Source organism: Apodemus sylvaticus, chromosome 23 (genome assembly GCF_947179515.1).
Source record: "Apodemus sylvaticus chromosome 23, mApoSyl1.1, whole genome shotgun sequence".
In the NCBI taxonomy this organism is placed as follows: Eukaryota; Metazoa; Chordata; class Mammalia; order Rodentia; family Muridae; genus Apodemus; species Apodemus sylvaticus.
The window spans coordinates 51,590,800-51,615,159 of NC_067494.1; the positions used below are offsets into that span (position 1 = coordinate 51,590,800).

General features: G+C 38.0%; 1 protein-coding gene across 10 annotated transcripts in view; it reads left to right on the top strand.

Annotated features, from left to right (window-relative positions):
- The window catches only part of LOC127673655 (zinc finger protein 431-like), an 826,992-nt gene that overhangs the window by 375,536 nt on the left and 427,096 nt on the right, over positions 1-24,360 (top strand). Inside the window, exon 1 of one of the 10 annotated variants that reach the window (XM_052169436.1) lies at positions 12,103-12,409. The exons of the other annotated variants lie outside the window; for them this stretch is intronic. Within the exon in view, the coding sequence (XP_052025396.1) occupies positions 12,380-12,409 (30 nt within the window). The 5' untranslated portion in view covers positions 12,103-12,379. Of the gene's footprint in view, positions 1-12,102; positions 12,410-24,360 lie in introns of those variants that run through there. 10 annotated transcript variants of the gene reach the window in all.

A 24,360-nucleotide genomic window follows, 5' to 3' on the forward strand; every position in this document is an offset into this window, starting at 1 on the left:
TAGTTGATCTATTTGATCCTGATTTAGTTTTGGTGTCGGGTATCTGTCTAGGAAACTGTCCATTTCCTCCAGATTCTCCAGTTGTGTTGAGTATAGGCTTTTGTAGTAGGATCTAATGATTTTTTTTAATTTCCTCAGTTTCTGTTGTTATATCTCCCTTTTCATTTCTAAGTTTGTTAATCTGGATACTGTCTCTGTGTCCTTTGGTTAGTCTGGCTAAGGGTTTATTTATCTTGTTGATTTTCTCAAAGAACCAGCTCCTGGTTTTGTTGATTCTTTGTATGGTTCTCTTTGTTTCTACTTGATTGATTTCGGCCCTGAGTTTGATGATTTCCTGCCTTCTACTCCTCCTGGGTGAAATAGCTTCTTTTTGTTCCAGGGCTTTTAGGTGTGTCATTAAGCTGTTAGTGTATGCTCTCTCCGTTTTCTTTTTGGAAGCACTCAGGGCTATGAGTTTTCCTCTTAGCACTGCTTTCATTGTGTCCCATAGATTTGGGTATGTTATGTCTTCATTTTCATTAAGTTCTAAAGAGTCTTTAATTTCTTTCTTTATTTCTTCCTTGACCAAGGTATCATTGAATAGAATATTGTTCAGTTTCCACATGTATGTGGGTTTTCTGTTGCTATTGAAGATCACTTTTACTCAATAGTGATCTGATAGGAGGCATGGGATTAGTTCAATCTTATATTTGTTGAGGTCTGTCTTGTGACCAATTATATGGTCGATTTTGGAGAAGGTACCATGAGGTGCTGAGAAAAAGGTATATTCTTTTGCTTTAGGATAGAATGTTCTCTCTCTCTATATATATATATCTGTTAAATCTAATTGGTCCAAAGCTTCAATTAGTTTCATTGTGTCCCTGTTTAGTTTCTGTTTTCCTGATCGGTCCATTGAGGAAAGTGCAGTGTTGAAGTCACCCACAATTATTGTGTTAGGTGCAATGTGTGCTTTGAGTTTTAATAAAGTTTCTTTTATGAAAGAGGGTGCCCTTGAATTTGGAGCATAGATGTTCAGGATTGAGAGTTCTTCTTGTTGTATTTTTCCTTTGACCAGCAAGAAGTGTCCCTCAGAGTCTCTTTTGATGACTTTGGGTTGAAAGTCAATTTTATCTGATATTAAAATGGCTATTCCAGCTTGTTTCCTGAGACCATTTGCTTGTAAAATTGTCTTCCAGCCTTTTACTCTAAGGTAGTGTTTGTCTTTGACCCTGAGGTGTGTTTCCTGTATGCAGCAAAATGTAGGGTCCTGTTTACGTATCCAGTCTGTTAGTCTATGTCTTTTTATTGGGGCATTGAGTCCATTGATGTTAAGAGATATTAAGGAATAGTGATTGTTACTTCCTGTCATTTTTGACGTTATTTTTTAAATTTGATTGGTTAACTTCTTTTGGGTTTGATGAAAGATTACTATCTTGCTTTTTCCAGGGTGAAGTTTCCCTCCTTGTATTGGTGTTTTCTTCCTATTATCCTTTGTAGGGCTTGGTTTGTGGATAGATATTGGGTAAACTTGGTTTTGTCATGGAATATCTTAGTTTCTCCTTCTATGGAGTTTGAGAGTTTTGCTGGATATAGTAGTTTTGACTGGCATTTGTGTTCTCTTAGAGTCTGCATGAGATCTGCCCAGGATCTTCTAGCCTTCATAGTCTCAGGTGAAAAGTCTGCTGTGATTCTGATAGGTCTTCCTTTATATGTTACTTGGCCTTTTTCTCTTACTGCCTTTAATATTCTTTCTTTGTTTAGTACATTTGGTGTTTTGATTATTATGTGACGGGAAGTATTTCTGTTCTGGTCCAGTCTGTTTGGAGTTCTGTAGGCTTCTTGTATATTCATGGGCATCTCTCTTTAGGTTAGGGAAGTTTTCTTCCATAATTTTATTGAAGATATTTGCTGGCCCTTTAAGTTGTAAATCTTCACTCTCATCTATGCCTATAATCCTTAGGTTTGGTCTTCTCATTGTGTCCTGGATTTCCTGGATATTTTGGGTTACAAGCTTTTTGCATTTTGCATTTTCTTTAACTGTTGAGTCCATGGTTTCTATGATATCTTCAGCATCTGAGATTCTTTCTTCTATCTCTTGTATTCTGTTGTTGATATTTGCATCTATGTCCCCTGATTTCTTCCCAAGGCTTTCTATCTCCAAAGTTGTCTCCCTTTGAGTTTTCTTAGTTGTTTCTACTTCTGATTTTAGATCCTGGATGGTTTTCCTTAGCTCCTTCACTTGCTTATTTGTGCTTTACTGTAATTCTTTAAGAGATTTTTGTGTTTCCTCTTTCATGACCTCAGCCTGTTGACCAAAGTTCTCCTGTATTTCTTTAAGTGTTTTTTATGTTTCCTCCTTATTGGCTTTTGTATTCTCCTGAATTTCTTTCAATGATTTTTGTGTTTCCCTTGCAAGGGCTTCTAACTTTTGATCCATTTTCTCCTGAATTTCTTTAAGTATGTCCTTCATGTGTTCCTGTACCAGCATCATGACCAGTGATTTTAAATCCAAATCTTGTTTTACTGGTGTGATGGGGTATCCAGGACATGCTGGTAAAGGAGAACTGGGTTCAGATGTTGCCATATTGCCTTGATTTCTGTTAGTGACGTTCCTGCGTTTGCCTTTTGCCATCTAGTTCTCACTGGTGTTAGTTGGTCTTGTCAATGCTGGACTCACCAGTGCAAGCTGCCTCTTCCCAGGTGGCCTCTGGTGCACAGCTTACCTCCTGCACTGCCTGGAGACAGGGTGCTGTTGCCCAGGCTGTTCAGATCCCGAAGCAGACACCTGAAAGCTCCCACTGGGGCCTGCTGGATTCACCAGAGCACACTGACTCCTCCCAGCCAGCCTCCTGGAAGCCCCTCTTGCCTCTTGCAGGACCTGGAGATGTGGGGTTGCTGCCCAGGCTGATCTGGATCCAGAAGCAGAGAGATCTGAGGGCTCCCGCCAGAGGCCTGACATAATTTTTTTATATCCACATAAAATGCATAAATAAATTTACTATAATATCAGTTGCATAGAGCAGCTAACCAACTTAACAGTTAGGTATGCTCTATGTTCAGGCTGAGAATATTCCTTGGGAAAAAATGTAAATCTATTTTGTTTATTGTAAGATAATGGAAATTGACAGAGAAGCAAATAATATTATCAAGCCCTGTTTAGAAATGAGATATTTTTACACAAGTTATGTATGCAAACTGAAACATACTTTAGGCAAAATACTGAATAAGTCCATAAATAGCCAGTTTTTCATATCAATGAAATGAGGTCACACCCCATGTCACTGAAGTGAAGGATAATTAGTTCCATGAAATCTTGGGAAAAATTGGGAAACTGTTTCAAAATGAGTTCACCAAACATAATACAATCACAAGGTAACTGCAATCAGGGAATGTAGGCAAAGCATTGTATCAGTCAAAGTTCAATAGAAAAGTTAAATACAGAGGATTTGCTATCATTGTCATTGATATAAAAAAGTGGTTATTTATGTAGTCACTCAGTATTTGGCATAAAATATTTCACTTTGCATATATAATTTTTGTAAAAATATCACATTTCTAAACCGGGTTTGATATATTTATTTGTTTATCAATTTCTATTTATTTCACAATAAACAAAATAGATTTATGTTCTGCAATAACACAGCAAATAGACTAAAAATAAAGTAGAATGGGGTAACATGAGATCATGACATTAGCATGAAAGACATTGAAAATATGTTATCTGTAGCCGGGCGATTGTGGCGCACGCCTGTAATCCCAGCACTCTGGGAGGCAGAGGCAGGCGGATTTCTGAGTTCGAGGCCAGCCTGGTCTACAGAGTGAGTTCCAAGATAGCCAGGTCTATGCAGAGAAACCCTGTCTCAAAAAAATCAAATCTAAAAAAAAGAAAAAAACTAAAAAAAAAAAAAGAAAAAGAAAAAAGAAAATATGTTATCTGCTTCAAGAATATTAAAAGGTGTAAACAAGATATAAAAAATAAAGCTGATCTTAAAAAGAAATAAATGTATAATCTTTCTATATTTTATGATAAAATAATGTTATAATAAAATAATTTATTGAAAAGGAAATCTTTACAAAAATACTGAAAATAGTGTATTGCATGAAATATGACCTTAGGTAACATGAGAAACATACATTTTTCTTACCTATGAGTTCAATGCAAAAGGATTAATCTTTAAGATCTGTTCCAAGAAGAACAGAGAAAATCAAAACTGAAGTATTAAGTAGATGCTTTCCAGAAAAATACTTTAGTTTTGAAAATTTTCAAAAACATAGGAATTTCATAGCCAAGCACTGGTCAGATTATGTGAAGGCATGGAAACCCAAGCACACTAATTAGGTCCAGAAGCCTGAAGTGGACGGGAGGATTACGTGCTTCTAGCTTTTCACTGGCATCCACACATGAACTTTATCATGTGAAACCTCCCTGCTGCCAAATATGAAAGGAGACGGGAAATGATATGGATAAAAATAAAGGTGTGTCATTCATTCAAGGCCATCATCATGAGACAAGATTTTTCAAAAGAAATAATTTTCTAAAAATTGAATTAACAGGGCTGGAGAGATGGCTTAGCTTTTAAGAGCACCAACTGCTCTTCCAGAGGTCTTGAGTACAATTCCTAGCAACCAAGTGGTGGCTCACAACCATCTGAAATGGGATCCGATGCCCTCTTCTGGTGTGTCTCAAAACAGCTACAGTGCACTCATTCATAAAATAGATAAAATAAGTCTATAAAAAAAGATTTGTTTTTAAAAAATTGAATCCACGTGGTTATGGCCCCATCTCTCAGCCCCCCAAGGACTGTCTTGGTTTTATTTTACCTTTGTTGTTAGAGTGGAGAGTGACTTTATACCCTCCCCCTACACCTCCCCCCCACGGTCCATAACTGCTCATGTTGCTCTGTGTGGAGTTAGGAAATGTGGAAGTGGCCACTGCACAACTTTGGGTCATTGTGGGGCCGTTCAGTACACAGTGACTCACTCTTCCAACATAATCGCTATTTCAAGTTCAGAAATATTTTATGTGAAGTGGTATCAGGACTGAATTTCTCAAATGTAATTTGGTATTATCATGATTGAAATGTATGTCTCAAACTTATAAAATAAAATTATTTAAAACTACACTTTGGTAAAAACAGAAAACCTTAGCATATTTCAATATATATCTAAAAGAAATAGGCCCACTCCATTGTCCTGCTGTGTTTCCACCTCCATCAGACTTCTGAACCATGTAGGTAAGCTTCCCTTCCCCTACCCATCTATCCGACTCTCTGAGCCCTCTGGGTAAATCCAAGCTGCCCTGAGCAGCCTGCCATCCCAGGGAGACACCACCCACTGCTTCCCCTCCACCTCAGTCAGACTCCTAAATCACACAGGTAAGCTTCCCGTCCCCCACCCTACTTCCCTTCTCTCTGAACACTCTGGGACAAGCCAAGCTACTCTGAGCAGCCTGCCATCCCAGGGACACATTCATTCTCCTGCCACATTTCTGCCCACCCGCGTCAGATCTGAGGCTGATGAACTATACAGATCTGCAGGTCTAAAGCATACACTCCAAAGATATCCATCAGACACCAGCCACACCAGGATCATTGAGGTTCACTCCCCTCCCATACCTGCTGCAGCAACGCTATCCATGACCAAAACCACCCAGGTGGCTGTAGGGCCTCAAAAGAACACAATCAACAAGACTCAGGGCAGTATGACAACTGCAAAGCACAGCTCCCCCAAGATAGCAAGCCCTCAATATTTTAACACAAACAAAACACAGGAAAGAGACCTTAAGTCCAAACAAATAAAAATCATAGAGGCCTTGAGAGAAGAAATTAATAAATCCCATAAAGAAATTCAATCAAAGAGATAGAGGAGTTTAAAGAGGAACAAATGACTCCATTGAAGATATACAGGAAAGTACAACTAAACAAGTGAAAAATAAGTACAGCTATGTGTGTAAGTGGAAATAGAAGCAATGAACTCAAACTGAGGACCTCCTGGAGATGGAAAACCTAGCAAGGGGAATAAGAAAAACAGATGCAAGCTTCACCAACAGAATATGGGAGATGGAAGAGAGAATCTCAGGAGTACAAGATACAAGATAAGAAATTAATACATCAATCAAGGAAAATATTAAGCCTAAAAATTCCTGGCACAAAACATGCAGGAATTCTGGGATACCTTGAAAAAAACCTAACCTAACATGAGTAGGAATAGAGGAAGGTAAAGAGTCACAGATCCTATATCTGTCCAGAAAATATTCTCTGCAAATCCATAGACAAAAACTTTCCCAACCTCAAGAACGAGATGCCCATAAATATACAGGAAGATTATAGAACATCAATTAGACCGGATTAAAAAGGAAAATTTGATTGCCAAAAAAATAAACAAAACACAATATCTACAGAAAAAAGGAAGAATATTAAAAGCAATAAGGAGAAAAGCTAGGTAGCAATCAAATGCAAAACTATAAGAATTGCAGCTGACTACATGACCGAGACTCTAAAAGGTAGAAGGGCCTGGACAGAAATCCAGGAACCTCTAGACAACCATAGATGCCAAGGACTACTATACATCACAAATCTCTCAATCAGTGTAGAAGAAGAAAACAAGATATTTCAAGACAAAACCAAAATCAAACAATATCTTTCCACAAACCCAGTCATACAAATAATACTAGAAGGAAAACTCCAATGCAAGAAGGATAACTGCATCCAAGGTATCAAAACAGAGACGGAATGACACTTCATACTCATCAAAATAAAAATTTACCAAAGTGATATCTCAAATCTGAACATCTATGCCCCAAACACATAGGCACCCACATTTGTAAGAGAAACATTGGTAAAGCTTTATTGCAAGTGCTCCAGTCATCCAGATAAACACTAAACTCAATAATCTCTGAGTCAGAGAAGAAAAAAAGAATGAAATGAATGACTTTCATGAATTCAATGAAAATGAAGGCACAACAAACCCAAATTTGTGGGAATCAATGAAAGCAGTGCTAAGAGGAAAGTTCAGGGCACTAAGTGACTACAGGAAGAAATCAGAACGCTGTCATAACAGCAATTTAAAAGTAGGCTTGAAGGCTCTAGGAAAAAAGAAACAAGCTCACCAGAAAGAAGTAGAAATGCTAGTGTATGCTCACTCCAGTTTCTTTTTGAGGCACTCAGAGCTATGAGTTATCTTTTTATTACTGCTTTCATTGTGCCCCATAAGTTTTGGTACATTATGCCTTAATTTTCATTAAATTCTAAAAAGTCTATAATTTCTTTCTTTATTTCTTCCCTATCCAAGTTATTATTGAGGAGAGAGTTGTTCAGCTTACATGTGTCTGTGTGGGTTTTCTGCTGTTTTTATTGTTATTGAAGGCCAGCATTAGTCTGTGGTGACAGTATAGAGTGCATGGTATTACGTAATCTTCTTGTATCAGTTGAGAATTGTTTTGTGAGTGATTATGTGGTCAATTGTGGAGAATGTATAATGAGGTGCTGAGAAGAAGGAATATTCTTTTGTTTTAGTGTGTTCTATAGAACTAAAATCTGTTAAATCTATTTTACTCATAGCTTGTTAGTTTCAATGTGTACCTGCTTAATTTGTTTCCATGTTCAGTTCATTGGTTAAAGTAGGATGTTTAAGTTTCTCACTATTACTGTGTGAGGTTCAATGTGTGCTTTAAGTTTTAGTAAAGATAGCTTTATGAATGTGGGTATCCTTGCATTTGCGCATACATGTTCAGAATTGAGAGTAAATCTTCGTAGATTATTCCTTTGATGAGTATGGATTGTATTTCGTCATTTATTTTGATAACATTCAGTTGAAAGTTGTATATATATATATACAGTGACTCTAGCTTGTTTCTTGAGGCCATCTTTTTGGATAAAGCCTTTTCCAGCCATTTACTCTGAGGTGGTGTCCATCTTTGTCACTAAGGTTCATTTTCTATATGCAGCAAAATGCTGGGTCCTGTTAACATATCTAGTTTGTTAATCTATGTCTTTTAATTGGGGAATTGGGTCCAATGATGTTGAGGGATATTAAGAACCAATCATTATTGCTTCCTGGATTTTTTTTGTTAGAAGTACAAGTATGTTTGTGTGGCTATTTTCTTTTGGGTTTATTGAAAAAAATTATTTCATCCTTTTTCTTGGGTGTGGTTTCCCACCTTGTGGGAGTGTTTTCAATCTATTATACTTTTGAGGGCTGGATTTCTGGAAAGATATTGTTAAAATTAGGTTTTGTCATGGAATATCTTGGTTCCTCCAACTATGGTAATTGGGAATTCTGCTGGGTACAATACCCTGGGTTCACATTTTTTTTTTCTTCTTAGGCTCTGTGTGACATCTGGCCAAGATCTTCTGGGTTTTAGAGTATCTGTTGAGAAGTCTGGTGTAATTCTGATAGGTCCGCATTTATATGTTACTTCACATCTTTCCCTTTAATAGTCTTTCTTTGTTCTGTGCATTTAGTGGTTTGCTTATTTTTTGACGGGAGGGATTTATTTCCTGGTCTAATCTATTTGAAGTTCTGGAGACTTCTTGTGTGCTTATGGGTATTTCTTTCTTCAGTTTATGGAAGTTTTCTTCTATAATTTTATGGAAGTTGTTTACTGGCCGAATCAGGTGGGAATGTATGCTCTCTTCTACACCTATTATTCTTAGGTTTGGTCTTTTCATTGTGTCCTGGATTTCTGGATATTTAGGTTAGGAGCTTTATGCACTTTGCATATTCTTTGATTGTTCTGTCAGTGTTTTCTATGGTATCATCCACACCTGAGATTCTCTCTTCTATCTCTTGGATTCTGTTGGTGATGCTTGCAACTGTCCCTTGTTCTCTTTCCTAGGTTTACTATCTCCACTGTTGTCTCCCTTTTTGATTTCTTTGTTTCTATTTCCATTTTTAGATCCTGGATGATTTTCTTCAATTCTTTTACCTGTTTTCTTGTCTTTTCTTGTATTTCGTTAAGGAATTCATGTTTCCTGTTTAAGGTATTCTATGTTTTTGCCTATGTTCTCCTGTTTTTCTTTAAGTGAGTTATTTATATAATTCTATGTCCTCTATCATTATCATGAGATGTGAGTTTATATCAGAATATTGCTTTTCAAGTGTACTTGTGTATCCAGGCTTTGTTGTAGTGGAGGACTGGGTTCTGATGATGCCAATTATCCTTATTTTCTGTTGGTTATGTTCTTGGGTTTACCTCTCACAATCTGCTTATCTCTGGTGTTAGCTGGTCTGGATGTCTCTGACAGGAGATTGTCTCTCCTGTAGGCCTGAGAGCTTGTGAGCCTAGGTGTGTCAGCACTCCTGGGGGACAAGTGATTTCTGGGTAGGACTGTGGTCTGGAGAGCTGTGGCACAGGGTCAGCTCCCTGGCATAGGGTATCATTTTCATCTAATAATATGAAGTTCATGTTCTTTAAGAGCCATCAGGGTTTGTTTTCATTTGTAGATATATGTTGCATTCTGTTTCCTCTTTTTATACTGGTTTGCTTTTATTAAATTTCCTGATAATAAAATGCACATACATATGTTGTATGGATTTAATTTAGATTTAAAGAATTGATTTTAATAATGATTTATTTCATCTGTCAGTCATTGATTCTAGAGCCATAATTGTTGTCTATAGTGTGTTCAGAATTACATAACATTTTTTGTCTGACATACTAAATTTTTATCAGAATAACAATATTTGAAACAATAAATATTTCTCTGACAAGTGTTCTTCCCACCATCAATGACCACACAATTATTCATCAAGGAAAGAGAACTTCAGACTGATTAATCTCATTAATATTGATGTAAAAAAACTCAAAAAAATCATAAAGCAAATTTGTGAATACACCACAAACATCATCCATCATGATCAATTATGGTTCATTCTGAAGGATCTTCCTTCCTTTTTTTCTTTCTTTCATTCATTCTTTCTTTCTTTCTCTCTTTCTTTTAAAAGATTCTATTTATTCTATGAGTACATTGTAGCTGAATTCAGGCACACCAGAAGAGGGCATCAGATCCCATTACAGATGGTTGTGAGCCACCATGTAGTTGCTGGGATTTGAAGTCAGGACCTCTGGAAGAGCAGCCGGTGCCCTTAACCTCTGAGCCATCTCTCCAGGCCCCAGATGATCATTCAATATTTAAAAATCGACCAAGGTAATCTACTATTAAACAATAAAAATAACATGATTATCTCAGTGGATGGTGAGAAAGACTTTGACAATATCCAACAAACCTTCCTTTTAACGGTATTAGAGAGACCAGGGATCCAGTCACAGATTAAACAAAATGAAAGACAAGTACATCAAGCTAACTGCAGAAAACCAATTTGATTCTGAAACACTTAGTATATCTCTAAATTCTGGCGTTGAATTTAATTCTATCACTGATTGTGAGGAAATCCTAACTCCAATAAAATTAAGTCAATTTTTTATGAAGATTGTATTATACCAATTCATCACATAATGAGCTTCAAACAAAAGATTATTAATATGAGGTTTTGTTTTGTTTTTTGTTTTTTATTTTTCGAGATAAGGTTTCTCTATGTAGTCTTGGGGGGGGGGGCTCCAGGAATTCACTATATAGACCATGCTGGCCTCAAAGTCAGAAATGCACCTGCCTCTGTCTCCCAAGTGCTGGGAATAAAGACATGAGCCACGACTGCCCGGCAGAATATGACACATTTTATCCCATTACCAAGAATGCCAGTAATCAGTCCATCAACTTGAACACAGTTATATATAGCCATAGTATGAATTATAATGAAAACTATTAAGTCTCCAGATGTAAAGTGGTCTGTAATTTTATGCTGAATCTTCTCTGTGACACTAAATATCTAAACATATTTAAAGAAGTCATTTCTACAATACAGTCAGACTCCTGATACATTGAACAATAGTAAACATAAACTTGACCAAGTTCCCAAGTGCCCTCTCTATAATCCTAGCTAACAGGAAACTGCCTATTGATGAGGTGTGACATCAGAAACATGTTGACAGCATGGGCTGCAAAGGCACTACTATAGTAACTTGTTTCTCCAATTCAATTCGACTTTAATTAGACTGAAACATTACTGAACACGAGGCTTATATTCCAAAAATTCTTTAGTGAATTTTTTTACAAAGACAAATAAGAAATTTGTATCATTTATATGATTGCCCGGTGAGATAATCCTGATATTGCACAAGGATGGAATATTGGTCAGTGTTTCTGTGTCATCTTTATATTTTGAAAGATATTTTGTTTTCTTAGATCTCAGAAGAGTAAGCTAACTTGAATAGTAATATAAGGAATTTGTCAAGGTTTGAAGTTGCTTATGCCTTCTTTTTTCTTTAATGAGGGATATTGTAGTGCAGGCTCTCCCACATTTTTTTACAGTCTCAAGATTTACCTCCAGTATGGATTGTGCGGTCAGTTTTAAGATTACAGATATTCGTAAATACTTTCTAGATTCTTTATAGTTGTTATGCTTTACTCCTATAGATATTATGGTATATACTAAGAACCAGCTGAGACATTCAGCCACATGGACTGGACCACTACTGGATTCTTCAACTTCTCATTGCTACAGAGTTATTGTTGGAATAGTTGGCTCCCAGTCTGTGAGCCATTCTAATAAATCCACTTTAGGCATACATAGACTGCACCTGGGTTTGTTTGTTTTTGTTTGTTTTGGTTTCTTTTTGTACTTATCTACTGAGGAATAGACAATAGAATAATAGACAATAGCACAACAATAGAGCTTCAGGTGAAAAGTATCTGCAATTGACCTGAACCCAACATGAAGCTACAATACAAACTCTTGTTTCTTAAAGTCTCTTTAACTGGGCGTATTCTGGGCATTTTGCACATGTGAGACAGATTGTCCACTGCACAGCATCTTTAGTGATATGCTTGATTCCAGTAGCAATAAGAGGAAATGCCTACAGAGAGCAGTGGAAGCCCAGGCAAGAATGGAAGTCCTGACCTCCCAGAACAAGGTCACCGCCCACAAAGGGGAGGAGCTGGCAGCTCTGAGCAGGTGAGTCACGTGGTGGCTGCTCCGAGAGGCTGGCGTGGAGGCTATCGGAAAACAGGAGCAATTGCTACCAAAATACGTATCTCTGCGAATGTAGAATATGTGTGCATCTAGACTGAAAACCCGTGCCTGGAACCAGTTAATTTCTGTTCAGTTATGTGCGGAGTTACTTCTACACGCTTACCCTGAGGAAGTTGCTCCTGTCACTCAAGACTCACTGGCCAATCACGGCGTCCAGATTGGGCTGCCAGTCATCAGAGGAGGAGGGTTCTTCCGGAATCCATTCCGCAGGTTCCCTGCAATTGAGCTTGCGGAGGTGATTTGTCCCGTTTGCGCTCACAGTTCTGCTGGATGCTGTGCGGGAAGCTCAGGCGACCTCTGACGAGGCGACATGGTGAGGATGTGGTCACTTCCCACAGAGGTGAGGAGCGGGGCTGGTGTGGGTCCTGCCGAGGGCTGGGTCGGACTGCAGCTGGAGGCAGGCGGCGGTGAGAACACCTCCCGGTTTCAGCGGCTTCTGGACCCCGCGGTGGCCTCTGGATGACGTCACTGTCTGGGCTGAATGTTTACTATCCAGGGCCTGAGATAGAGAGAGAGAGAGAGAGAGAGAGAGAGAGAGAGAGAGAGAGAGAGAGAGAGAGAGAGAGAGAGAGAGAGAATTGAACGAATGCCCAACTATTTCCGTGGCTTTCTTGGGAAATTATAAAGAGTGACTTTAGTAAGAATTGATTGCACTGACCAACTTTGAAAATGCTGTAATCACAGCAACCTGAGGGAGGAGGAGGAATGATGGAGATAGCTTTCTTTGAAAGTATCTTCTATTATCTGTGAATACCAATGTTATCAGTGTTAGATGATCAATAAAAGTCCAAACTTGAAAAGTTAGGGGATTCACAAAACAAGGCAATCAAGAATCTACAGAAGGCAATGAATTACTTAACTATTAGAAATGAAATATCTGTAGGTTCCCAAATTCAACCAACAGTTAGCCTGTCGACAAATTGTCTGCGCCTACTAAGAATGTTGCTATTCCAATTTTACTGTGCACATTGGAATAGAAAAAGTATGAGCAATACCTGGTGTGTTTTCATACATATGTCTAATACTTGGATAATTTTCAACCAAAAAGCGTATTTCAACTTTTGAAAATAAATTTGGATGTCATAATTAACTCGTTTAGTCTTCTGCTTTCTCACTGTTGGTAAGTCTCAAACCCCTGCACAAATGGCTTGGGTGCCTATTTAACAAATCAGAACAGGCCAAGAAGTCAGTGTCTCCCCAAGTCCCCTTGGCTCTGCCTGTTACAGTGTATGGCTGTTAAAACACCCTGGATCCCAGGGGTTGGGCTGCACCTCGCCCTGCTCCCCTTCTTCATGTAACCCATCCATAATTGTTAGAATATCTTTTTCATCTCTCATTTTCCACCTCATCTCTTAGTCTTGCTCTCCTCTCCTCTCCATCCTCTCTTCCTATGGCTCTGGTTCCAGTTGACCCCGGAGACTCTAAGGTGTCCCTGTCTCTAACTCTGCTCTCCTGTGTGTCTGCAATAAACTTTCTCCTCCACCATGTCTGCGAGCAGCCATGTTCCTTTCCTTTCCTTTCTTTTTCCTTTCACCTCCCATTAACCACTCCTTGTTTTCACATTTGTGGCCATATCTATCCTCACTTGCTGTACCTTTTTGAATATAATTTATTTTGAATATTTAATTTAATTTGAATTTAATTTTTTGAATTTAATTGAATTACCGGCCACATGGTAGTGTTTCATGGAAATGTATTTCGGGGCACATAAGGAGTTTTGATTTTCAGAGGTTTTTCAGGTGTACATGGTGCTTGGCACCAATAAATTGCTCTTCACCATTGTTTTGTGTGTGGGCTTCAGTTGTTATCCTGAAATTACAAAGACGTATGAGTGGCTGCAGAGACATAAAAACCATTTTGATCAACTGAATTCACAAAGACATCCGTAGACATTGGACCACTGTATTTGGAAGAGAGATCAGTAGATTTTGGTTTTTTGTTTTTTGTTTTTTTCAGTTGTTAAAATCTGGAACATTAAGCATGACAGATGTTTAAAAAAAATCTGTTATGAAGTTGTCTATGAGAGGAAATTGTGAAAAGTTTCATGATTAGACAGAAACCATTCCATCCCAAGGGAGAATTCTCAGTGTAACTGTGGCCTCACAGAGTGGGTATTGTTTCTTCTGTTTTTATTTTGTGGAATAGTTTGAAGAATATTGGTATTAGGTCTCTTTTGAAGGTCTGATAGAATTTGGCACTATCTATATCTTCTCGTCCTGGGCTCTGTTTGTTTTTCTTGGGTATTTGCCTTTTTTGGGGGGGGGGGTTGGGAGACTTTTATTTTTTTAATGTCTTTTTTTTTTTTTTAGGTTCATTTATTCATTTTATTTCTAATGAATACACCATTGCTCTCTTCAGACACACCAGAAGAGGGCATCAGATCCCATTACAGGTGGTTATGAGCCACCATGTGGCTGCTGGGAATTGATCTCAGGACCTCTGGAAGAGCAGTCAGTGCTTTTATCTGCTGAGCCATCTCTCTAGCCCGGTTAGGAGAGTTTTAGTGACTGCTTCTATTTCCATTAGGGTTATAAGACTGTTTAGATGGTTTAACTGATCCTGATTTAACTTTGGTACTTGGTATCTGTCTAGAAAATTATCCACTTCATTTCCAGTTTTGTTGACTAGTGGCTTTTGCAATAGGATCTGATTTTTTGTTTTAATTTCTTCAGTATATGCTGTTATGTATCCATTTTCATTTCTGAATTTGTTAATTTGGATATTGTCTTTGTGCCCTCTGGTTGCTCTGGCTAAGAGTTCATCTATCTTGTTCATTTTCTCAAAGAAACAGCTCCTGGTTTTGTTGATTCTTTGTATAGTTCTCTTGGTTTCTGCTTGGTTGATTTCAGCCCTGAGTTTGATTATTTCTTGCCATCCACTCCTTTTTGGTGTATTTGCTTCTCTTTGTTCCAGAGCTTCTATGTGTGCTGTGTAGCTGCTAGTGTATGCCTTCTCCGGTTTTTGTTTTTTGTTTTTTTTTTGTTTTTTTTTTTTTTTGAGGCCCCCAGAGCTATGAGTGTTCCTCTTAGCACTGCTTTCATTGTGTCCCATAAGTTTGGGTGTGTTTTGTCTTTATTTTCATTAAATTCTCTAAAGTCTTTAATTCCTTTCTTCCTTGACCAAGTTATCTTTGAGTCAGATGTGGTTCAGCTTTCAAGTTTATGTGAGCTTCCTGTTCTGTTGCTATGGAAGACCAGTCTTAGTCCTTGGTGATCTGATAAGATGCATGGAATTAGTTCAGAGCTCTTGAAATATTGAGGCCTGTTTTGTGACCAATTATATGGTCAGTTTTGGAGAGGTACTATGAGGTGCTGAGAATATGGTATATGCTTTTGTTTTAGGATGAAATGTTATATAGATAACTTTTCAATCCATTTGTTTCATACCTTCTGTTACTTTTAATGTGTTTGTTTAGTTTGTTTTTCCATGATCAGTCCATTGATGAGAGTGGAATGTTGAAGTCTGCCACTATTATTGTGTGAGGTGCAGTTTGTGCTTCGAGCTTTAGTAAGTTTCTTTTATGAATGTGAATGCCCTTGCATTTGGAGCATGGATATTCAGAATTGAGTGTTCATCTTGGTAGATTTTTCTTTTGATGAGTAAGAAGTGACCTTCCTTATCTTTTTTCATAACTTTTGGTTGAAAGTCAATTTTATTCAATATTTGAATGTCTACTCGGGACCATATCCTTGGAAAATTGTTATTCAGACTTCTTTTTTAACTTGGGCATTCCTTTGTGTGTGTGTGTGTGTGTGTGTGTGTGTGTGTGAGAGAGAGAGAGAGAGAGAGAGAGAGAGAGAGAGAGAGAGAGAGAGCGCACATTTATGTTTCAAGACAGGGTTTCTCTGTGTAGCCCTGGCTGTCCTGGAACTCATTCTGTAGACCAGGCTGGCCTCGAACTCAGCAATCTGCCTGCCTCTGCCTCCCAAGTGCTGGGATTAAAGGCTTGCACCACCACTGTCCGGCTTGGGCATTCCTTTTATTTTGAGCACTTCATTTACCAATGGGTAGCAACAGGTATAACCCATTTTCATCTTTGCATATGTGGGTTAGTCCAGTAAACATTATAAAGTTCAAATTAAAGCCTACAGCCAGGAAGCTGTACAAAAAAGAATGAATTAGTCTCTAGCTCGCCTTATAAGATTTCAACTTTTTTTTAAAGATCTATCTATCTATCTATCATCTATCTATCTATCTATCTATCTATCTATCTATCTATCTATCTATTTATTTATTTATACATACGAGTATACCGTTGCTCTCTTCAGACACACCAGAAGAGGGCATCAGATTCCATTACAGATGGTTGTGAGCCACCATGTGGTTGCTGGGAATTGAACTCAGGACCTCTGGAAGAGGCAGTCGGGTGCTCTTAACCACTGAGCCATGTCCCCAGCCTCAGATTTCAACTTTTTAAAATGCCCCTTTCATATTGACATAAGCAGTACATTGAAAAATAGGTATGAAAGGATTTGAGAATCTTTTCTTTTTTGCTTCAGACTTAAAGATAACAATTTATTTTTTTATTGAATATAATCTTCATTTACACTTCAAATGCCAAATCCTTTCCCAGTTTCCCCACTCCCTGAATACCCCTGGCTAGTATCTGTCTTTGTCACAGAGGAGCATTTTCTGTATGCAGCAAAATGCTGGGTCTTGTTTACTTATCTAGTCTCTCAGACTATGTCTATTTATTGGGGAACTGTGTCCACTGATGTTAAGGAAAAGTGATTGTTATTTCCAGTTATTGTTGTTGTTAGAGGTGGAATTATGTTTGGGTGGCTATCTTCTTTTGGGTTTGATAAAAGGAGGTCACTTTCTTGGTTTTTCTAGGGTGTAATTTCCCTTCCTGTGTTGGTGTTTTCTATCTATTATCCTTTGTAGTGCTGGCTTTGTGGAAAGATATTGTGTAAATTTATTTTTGTTGTGGAATATCTTGGTTTCTCCATCTATGGTAATTGATGGAGAAAGGGAAAGTAGGGGCAGGGGGGATGAGATAGGGAGTTTCCTGGAGAAGGGAAACAGAGAAGGGGGATAACATTTGAAATGTAATTTAAGAAGAAATCCAATTTACAAAATGTCTTATCATCTACATGAGAAGTGATTTTAAATATGAATCTTGCTTTTCCTGTGTGATGTGGTATCCAGGACTTGCTATGGTGGGATAACTGGGTTCAGATGATGCCAAGTTACCTTGGTTTCTGAAGCCTATGTTCTTGTGCTTCTTCTTGCCATCTGTTTATCTCTAGTGCTACCTGCACTCACTGTCTCTGACTGGAGCCTGTCCCTCCTCTTATCTTGGTTGTGTCAGAACTCTTCAGATACCAGTCAGTTGTGAAGCACGCCTTTAATCCCAGCACTTGGGAAGCAGAGGCAGGCAGATTTCTGAGTTCGAGGCCAGCCTGGTATACAGAGTGAGTTCCAGGACAGCCAGGGCCACACAGAGAAACCCTGTCTCATAAAAAACAACAACAACAAAAAAGAACTCTTCAGAATCCAGCTGACTCTGTGATGTTGTCATCCTGAGATCCTGGGTGTATCAGAGCTCTCTGGGGTCCTGAAATCCTGGTGCCACCAAGCTCCTGAGATCCTGTGATCCTATGATCCTGGGCAGTTTAGATCCACCAACTCCTCTGGGTGTTGTGGAATTCAGTGCAGAGCTATCACCCAAGGTGTGCTCAAGGCACTGGCTCAGACTGGAAGGACTTAATGTATTATATAATGAAAGTGTCAATACTCTGTAACATTACAGATGTATTTTTTTATTTGAATATTAATTGAAACATTAGATTTTCTTTTTTTTTAATTCGATATATTTTTTATTTACATTTCAAATGATTTCCCCTTTTCTGGTTCCCCACTCCCTGAAAGTCACATAAGCCCCCTTCCCTCCCTCTGTTCTCCCACCCATCCCTTCCCACTTCCCTGTTCTGGTTTTGTCGTATACTGCTACACTGGGTCTTTCCAGAATTAGGGGCCACTCCTCCGTTCTTCTTGTACCTCATTTGAAATGTGGATTATGTTTTGCATATTCCAGTTTTCCAAGCTAATATCCACTTATCAGTGAGTGCATACCATGATTGATCTTTTGAGACTGGGTTACCTCACTTAGTATGATGTTCTCCAGCTCCATCCATTTGCCTAAGAATTTCATGAATTCATTGTTTCTAATGGCTGAATTGTGTAGATTGTGTAGATCCATTGTGTAGATATACCACATTTTTTGCATCCATTCTTCTGTTGAGGGATACTTGTGTTCTTTCCAGCTTCTGGCTATTATAAATAGGGCTGCTATGAACATAGTGGAACATGTATCCTTATTACATGCTGGGGAATCCTCTGGGTATATGCCCAGGAGTGGTATAGCAGGATCTTTCGGAAGTGACATGCCCAGTTTTCTGAGGGACTGCCAGACTGATTTCCAGAGTGGTTGTACTATATTTTTAGAATTTAATGATCAGTTACCTCTGTAATTTCACTATTCCAACTACTGAAAAATAACCCAAGCAAATAACTTGAGTGTGTGTTCTGTTTTATGTATATGTACATATGTATATATGTACATGTACAAACACATACATATACATATATACATATGTACACACACACACACACACTTTGAAGTGTGCAAAACTGCTGAATTCCTAGATCAACACACGCCCTAGTTATGGACTTGTAGTAAACTCCTGCGTGATGTTCACCCTGCACCCAAACAGAATGAGAACTGTATCTGTCAAATAACGTTTTCCTTGTCTTCAGTCTTGTTTACTGTTGTTTTCCTTCTTCCATGAATTTTCAGTTAAGAAATTCAGAATTACTTTAATTGGAACTAGATTCTTGTCTTATACAGTGTACCAAGGCCACTGTTCTCCTCCCTCCAGTCCTTTCACTTACCCCACCCTCTGCTATCCTGCTCTTCCCTAGGTCCCCTCTCTTTCCTCTCTCCTTTCAAAACAAGGTAGAGAAGCCATGAGGAAAGCCCTCATTTTGAGCCTGGACATGGCAAGCAAATAGAAAGAAAAGACCATCAAGATCAAGCAGAAGACTCAGAGATACACCTGTTCCCAGTGTGAGATGTTACTCAGATGATCATGCTAATCGCCATAACATAGAGGAATGAGACCTAGCTAACACCCATGCCGGCCCCATTTTTGCCTAATAAGTCTATGTGAGGATTCCTGGAAATCCAGACACTATAAGGCATGGGTTCCCTATGATGTCCAGCTCCTCAAGTTAATCCAAATGCTGGTTGGCCACTGAAAAAAGTTTGTCACAACCTTGCTCAGCACATATTGCAGACTGGAGAGATTGAGGCTGAAGAGTTTACAGCTTGTCTTATGTCCAGGATTTTCTTTTTGTGGCCATGGAGTAACTTCTCTCCACAGAGAGTCTAGAACCAAGAGGTGAAGGCTCTGGGCCTGCACACATTTAATTTTCAGTTTTATTTAGCTGTGTCAAAATTGTCTTCAACAATGAGTCCCCAAGGACAGTTTTCTTTTCTTTTCTTTTCTTTTCTTTTCTTTTCTTTTCTTTTCTTTTCTTTTCTTTTCTTTTCTTTTCTTTCCTTTCCTTTCCTTTCCTTTCCTTTCCTTTCCTTTTCTTTTCTTTTCTTTTCTTTTCTTTTCTTCCTTCCTTCCTTCCTTCCTTCCTTCCTTCCTTCCTTCCTTTCTTTCTTTCTTTCTTTCTTTTTTTTTTTTTTTTTTGGATTTTTTGGTTTTTTCAAGACAGGGTTTCTCTGTATAGCTCTGGCTGTCCTTGATCTCACTCTGTAGACCAGGCTTGCCTTGAACTCAGAAATCTGTCTGTCTGCTTCCCAAGTGCTGGGATTAAAGGTGTGCACCACCACCACCTGGCCTGAGGTCAGTTTTCAGTGAGTAATTTCCCCCCTAAAATCAGCATGAGATCTTTAGAGACCTCCTTGGCAAACACCTCAAGGAAATGTAAACTTTTCATCACAGTGCAGCCATACTGGTTATACACACGGCCAGTTCATTCTCTCCTTTCGTAGCGGTGAGCAGTAGGTTCACTCTCATAGTTTCCTGAAGGTTTCCCATGCACTAAGTTGCTATACTAACTTGGAAATCCCCCCTAATTCCAGATCGTTCTCCCTGCATCTTCTGCTCTCCCCCTACAAATGATCCCTCCTGCTTCTTTTACATCCACCACAGTCTACCCATGGACTTTGGGACTCTTGTCCCTTTTCCAGAGTGACGGTGGCTTCCCTCTATAGCTCTCTTCTGCATCTAACCTCTGAGGGTCGGTGGAGGGCATCTTGATTGTTGTTTACCTAAGAACTAATATCCACTTATAAGGGAATTCATACCATTTCTGTAATTCTGCATCTGGGTGTCCTCATTTCGACATTTTTTTTCCAGTTGCCTTAATTAGCTTGTAAGCTTAGTGTTGTCATATTTTTAGCAGCAGAGTGATAGTCCATTGTGTCAATGTACCTTTTTTCCATTTTTCAGCTGTGGGATGTAAAATTTTGTTTTCAGTATCTGGCTAGTACAAATAAAGCTCCTGTGAACATAGTTGATCAAGTCTCCTGTGGTATTGTAGATGGAGAAACTGTTGCATATATGCCTGACTTAGGTTTTTATTTCTGTGAAAAACAGGATGACCAAGGCAACTCTTGGGAGTCATACTAAGAGTGTGTGTTCATGGGTCAGGGTTAGGGAACTGGAACACACAGTCTTTGTTTGTTGTTGATGTGGTTGTTTTTTTTGTGTGTGTGTGTGTGTGTGTTTTTGGTTTTTGGTTTTGGTTTTAGTTTTTGAGACAGGGTCTCTCTGTGTAGCCATGGCTATCCTAGAACTCACTCTGTAAACAAGGCTGTCCTCAAACTCAGAAATCTGCCTACTGCCTCCCAAGTGCTGGGATTAAAGGTGTGTATGACCACTGCCAGGCTTGGAGCACACAGTCTTACAGCACTATTCCTATTGACTTTTTTTTGTACTTAATGACAATGATGGCTGGAGAGATGGCTCAGTGGTTAAGAGCACTGACTGCTCTTCCAGAGGTACTGAGTTCAAATCCCAGGAACCACATGGTGGCTCACAACCATCCGTAAGTCTGACATCCTCTTCGGGAGTGTCTGAAGACAGCTACAGTGTACTCACATAAAATAAATAAATCTTTAAAAAAAGGAAAAAAAAAGAGAAAACATTAAAAAGAGAATGATGATTTTGCTTTCTGAGTGAGTATAAGTGTGTGCACAGGTATGCAAGTTCATGCCTTTTCAGGAATTCCATATATATTGAGCTGTAAACATGCCAGAACATTTGAGAGAATGCTCCCTGCTTTTACTGATGTCCCAAATTTAATTCTTATAACTTGGCATCTCTCTTTAGACTATGGCATCCAGCTCTTTCTTCTAGCTTTGTGTGACACTGAGATTTGGTAGTTACCTGTGAAAAATAACCATCAAGTAAGTGGTGGATTGCATGTAGGTGAAGGAAGTAATGCTATTTTGGATAGCCCACAAGAACTAAACACTCTGCACAGTTTATATCCAATATAAAATCTTCAGTCCAGCAGGCTACGCCAACACCCAAGTATTTGGAGATCTCTGTGTACTCCTGAGAACAAGAACACACTTAAAGGGACTTAAAGGCCTTGTCCTCACATCTTAACAGCTTCTAGGGGATGAAGCATACAATTTTATAATAGCTAAGTAGTTATGAAAGCCTGACTTTAGTATGTTATAATTAAGTTTGTTGTTTATTCATTGAATTTTCCATCAAGTATATAAAATTCTAGTTAAATCTGAATTACCTCAGCAACTGGAGAAACCATTGAATGGGTTTACCATTTCAAAATCTTTTATGAATTAGTCCATATGCTCTCATCAGCATTCAGTCATGTGTCATGATGCATAAAGGAAAGCTGATCTGTCTGATTTTAATTGAAATACAGATTTGTATTTGGATTTGAGTGAAATGTTTCAGTAAAGCATTTGCTTAATCAGTAAGTTTGACTTAATAAGTCTAGGCTGAGATTTTATTTTGAGACTGTTTGAACTTTGAAGAAATATTTCACTGGCAATACACACTTGGTAATATGTGGAAGCTGCAGCGAATTTGTTCCTAAGACACTCGTGGGCAATCCTCAAGTTGTTACTTTTGATTTTGGCTTGAGATTTGTGTGGGTTGTGTGGTCTCGCAGGAAGCTAGGGCAATATAACTTTAGTAGTTGGTACTTTCACAGCTCCAATTAACCTTGTATAATATTTGAAAAAAAAAAAGCAATGGGCTGAGCTAGCTGGGTGTCAGTATTGTCAAGAAAGATGAACCTCTCTGCACGTTTGGCAAAATGAAGGCTTAGCAATTTGTTAAGCCTCCTTCTCCACTACTGGCACCTTAAATCAACAATTGTGAATCAAGGTGGGCCTATAGCAATGGAGCTAACATGATTTGGGCAGTGATGCCAGTCATGTAGGCCACAATAAGACATTTTTCTTTTGTAGTTCTTTTTTTCCAATGTCTTGGAAAGTTATGTGATAGTACTTTCTAGAATGGTATAAAAATACCGTTCTTACTAATACGGACCTGTATACACTTAATTGTCTGAAACTGTTTGCTTAAATCATCTTTCTTTGCTTAGAATATTCTCTGTTATGTTTTGAGGGTTGCATAGCTGTTGTCTTCAGCAGACATGCTTTCTAGGAAAATACTGCACATATATATTGACAAAATTAGACCCTATACCAAAATCTACCCATCCTCCCCCTAAAAAAAAAAAAAAAAGGATTTACTCTTGTAAAATTTATAAGGTTGCCACCATTGTTACAGAGCAAATGGGACATGCATTAAAAACTCTTCTCAAAGTTTTTGTTATTTGAACTGGTGGGTTTTTTCAGTTCAAGAAATAAATTAACATTTGTTCTAGATCAAGAAGTGCTCTGTGAACCTTCCATACACTGACTTATTTGTGAAAGCATTAAGATCTATTCTATAAGATAGGAAGTAATATTATTGAAATAATGATTGAGCCAGGCAGTGGTCGCGCATGCCTGTAATCCCAGCACTCAGGGAGGCAGAGGCAGGTGAATTTCTGAGTTCAAAGAGTGAGTTCCAGGGCAGCTGGGGCTATACAGAGAAACCCTGTCTTGGAAAACAAAACAAAACAAAACAAATCTAAAATATAAGAAATAAATATTCATTAAATTAATATTCTATATCATATATTAGCTATGATATAATGACTAGAATATGTGATGTAGCCATTGAGAATGATATTGTACCGATAATTTCAGGTTGCATTCCTATTGAAATAAATTCCTATGAAAGCAGGGAATTTGACTCAATTACATTGAATCTAAAAGAGAATTAATATTACATTGATTACTTAGAAACAGTTTGATAGAGTTTAATGCTATCAGTCATCTTGAATTCATATATAGATATTTTGCTTTATTTCATGAAGAATAATTAATTTTTATTCCTTACAGCAACAAACATATACCTATACCACTCACCACATTAAATTCACATTTACTTGTATAAAACAAATTTTATACAAGATAGGCAAAAGAAAACAAAAGAGAACAAAACCACTTTCCCTGTTGCCCAGTGTGAGTCTTTGACAACTTTTAAGACTCTCAACCAAAGTTATTAACTGGTTTGGTATATTTGTTGAAATTCAGTGTTATAAGTTTCTAAAAATAGGACAAATCTTGCTGTTGGGTTTTCATGATTATTTCTCCATGAAAAAAATTATATTGTGGAGAACCTACTGTGAAACTCATCAATACTCAACATACTGGTACTGTTTGCTTTTGATGAGAACACTGGAACAAAATTGAATTGAAATATGCAAAGAAGGTCAATGTATTGACCTTCTGATATCATGTATAGGACTTTTCTAAAACATTTCAGTTTAGTAATGTCATTATGTGTTTTATTAGCACTGCCATTCTTGGAATATATAAACTTCATCATACCATCTTCATATTCAGAGCTTCACCATCAGAAGACAGAGAGAAATGAAAAAAGGGCATTGAAACACTTTTACTGTAGTATTGTCTCAAGAAGGTAACAAATCCCATACCATAGTAGTTACAAATTTTACAATCATTTCACACAGAAGAGAATATCTTGTTGCTCAAATATACTATCATTGATTCTGTCTTGTAAAAAGAGAGACTGTAGTCCCACATTCTTTACAGGATAAAGAATTTTCTCCAATATGGATTTTGAGGTGCAATTGAGCATTTGAGGTATTAGTAAAGTTCTTTCCACATTCTTTACATTTGTAATGTTTGTTTTTCCTATGTGGATTCTGATAAATACT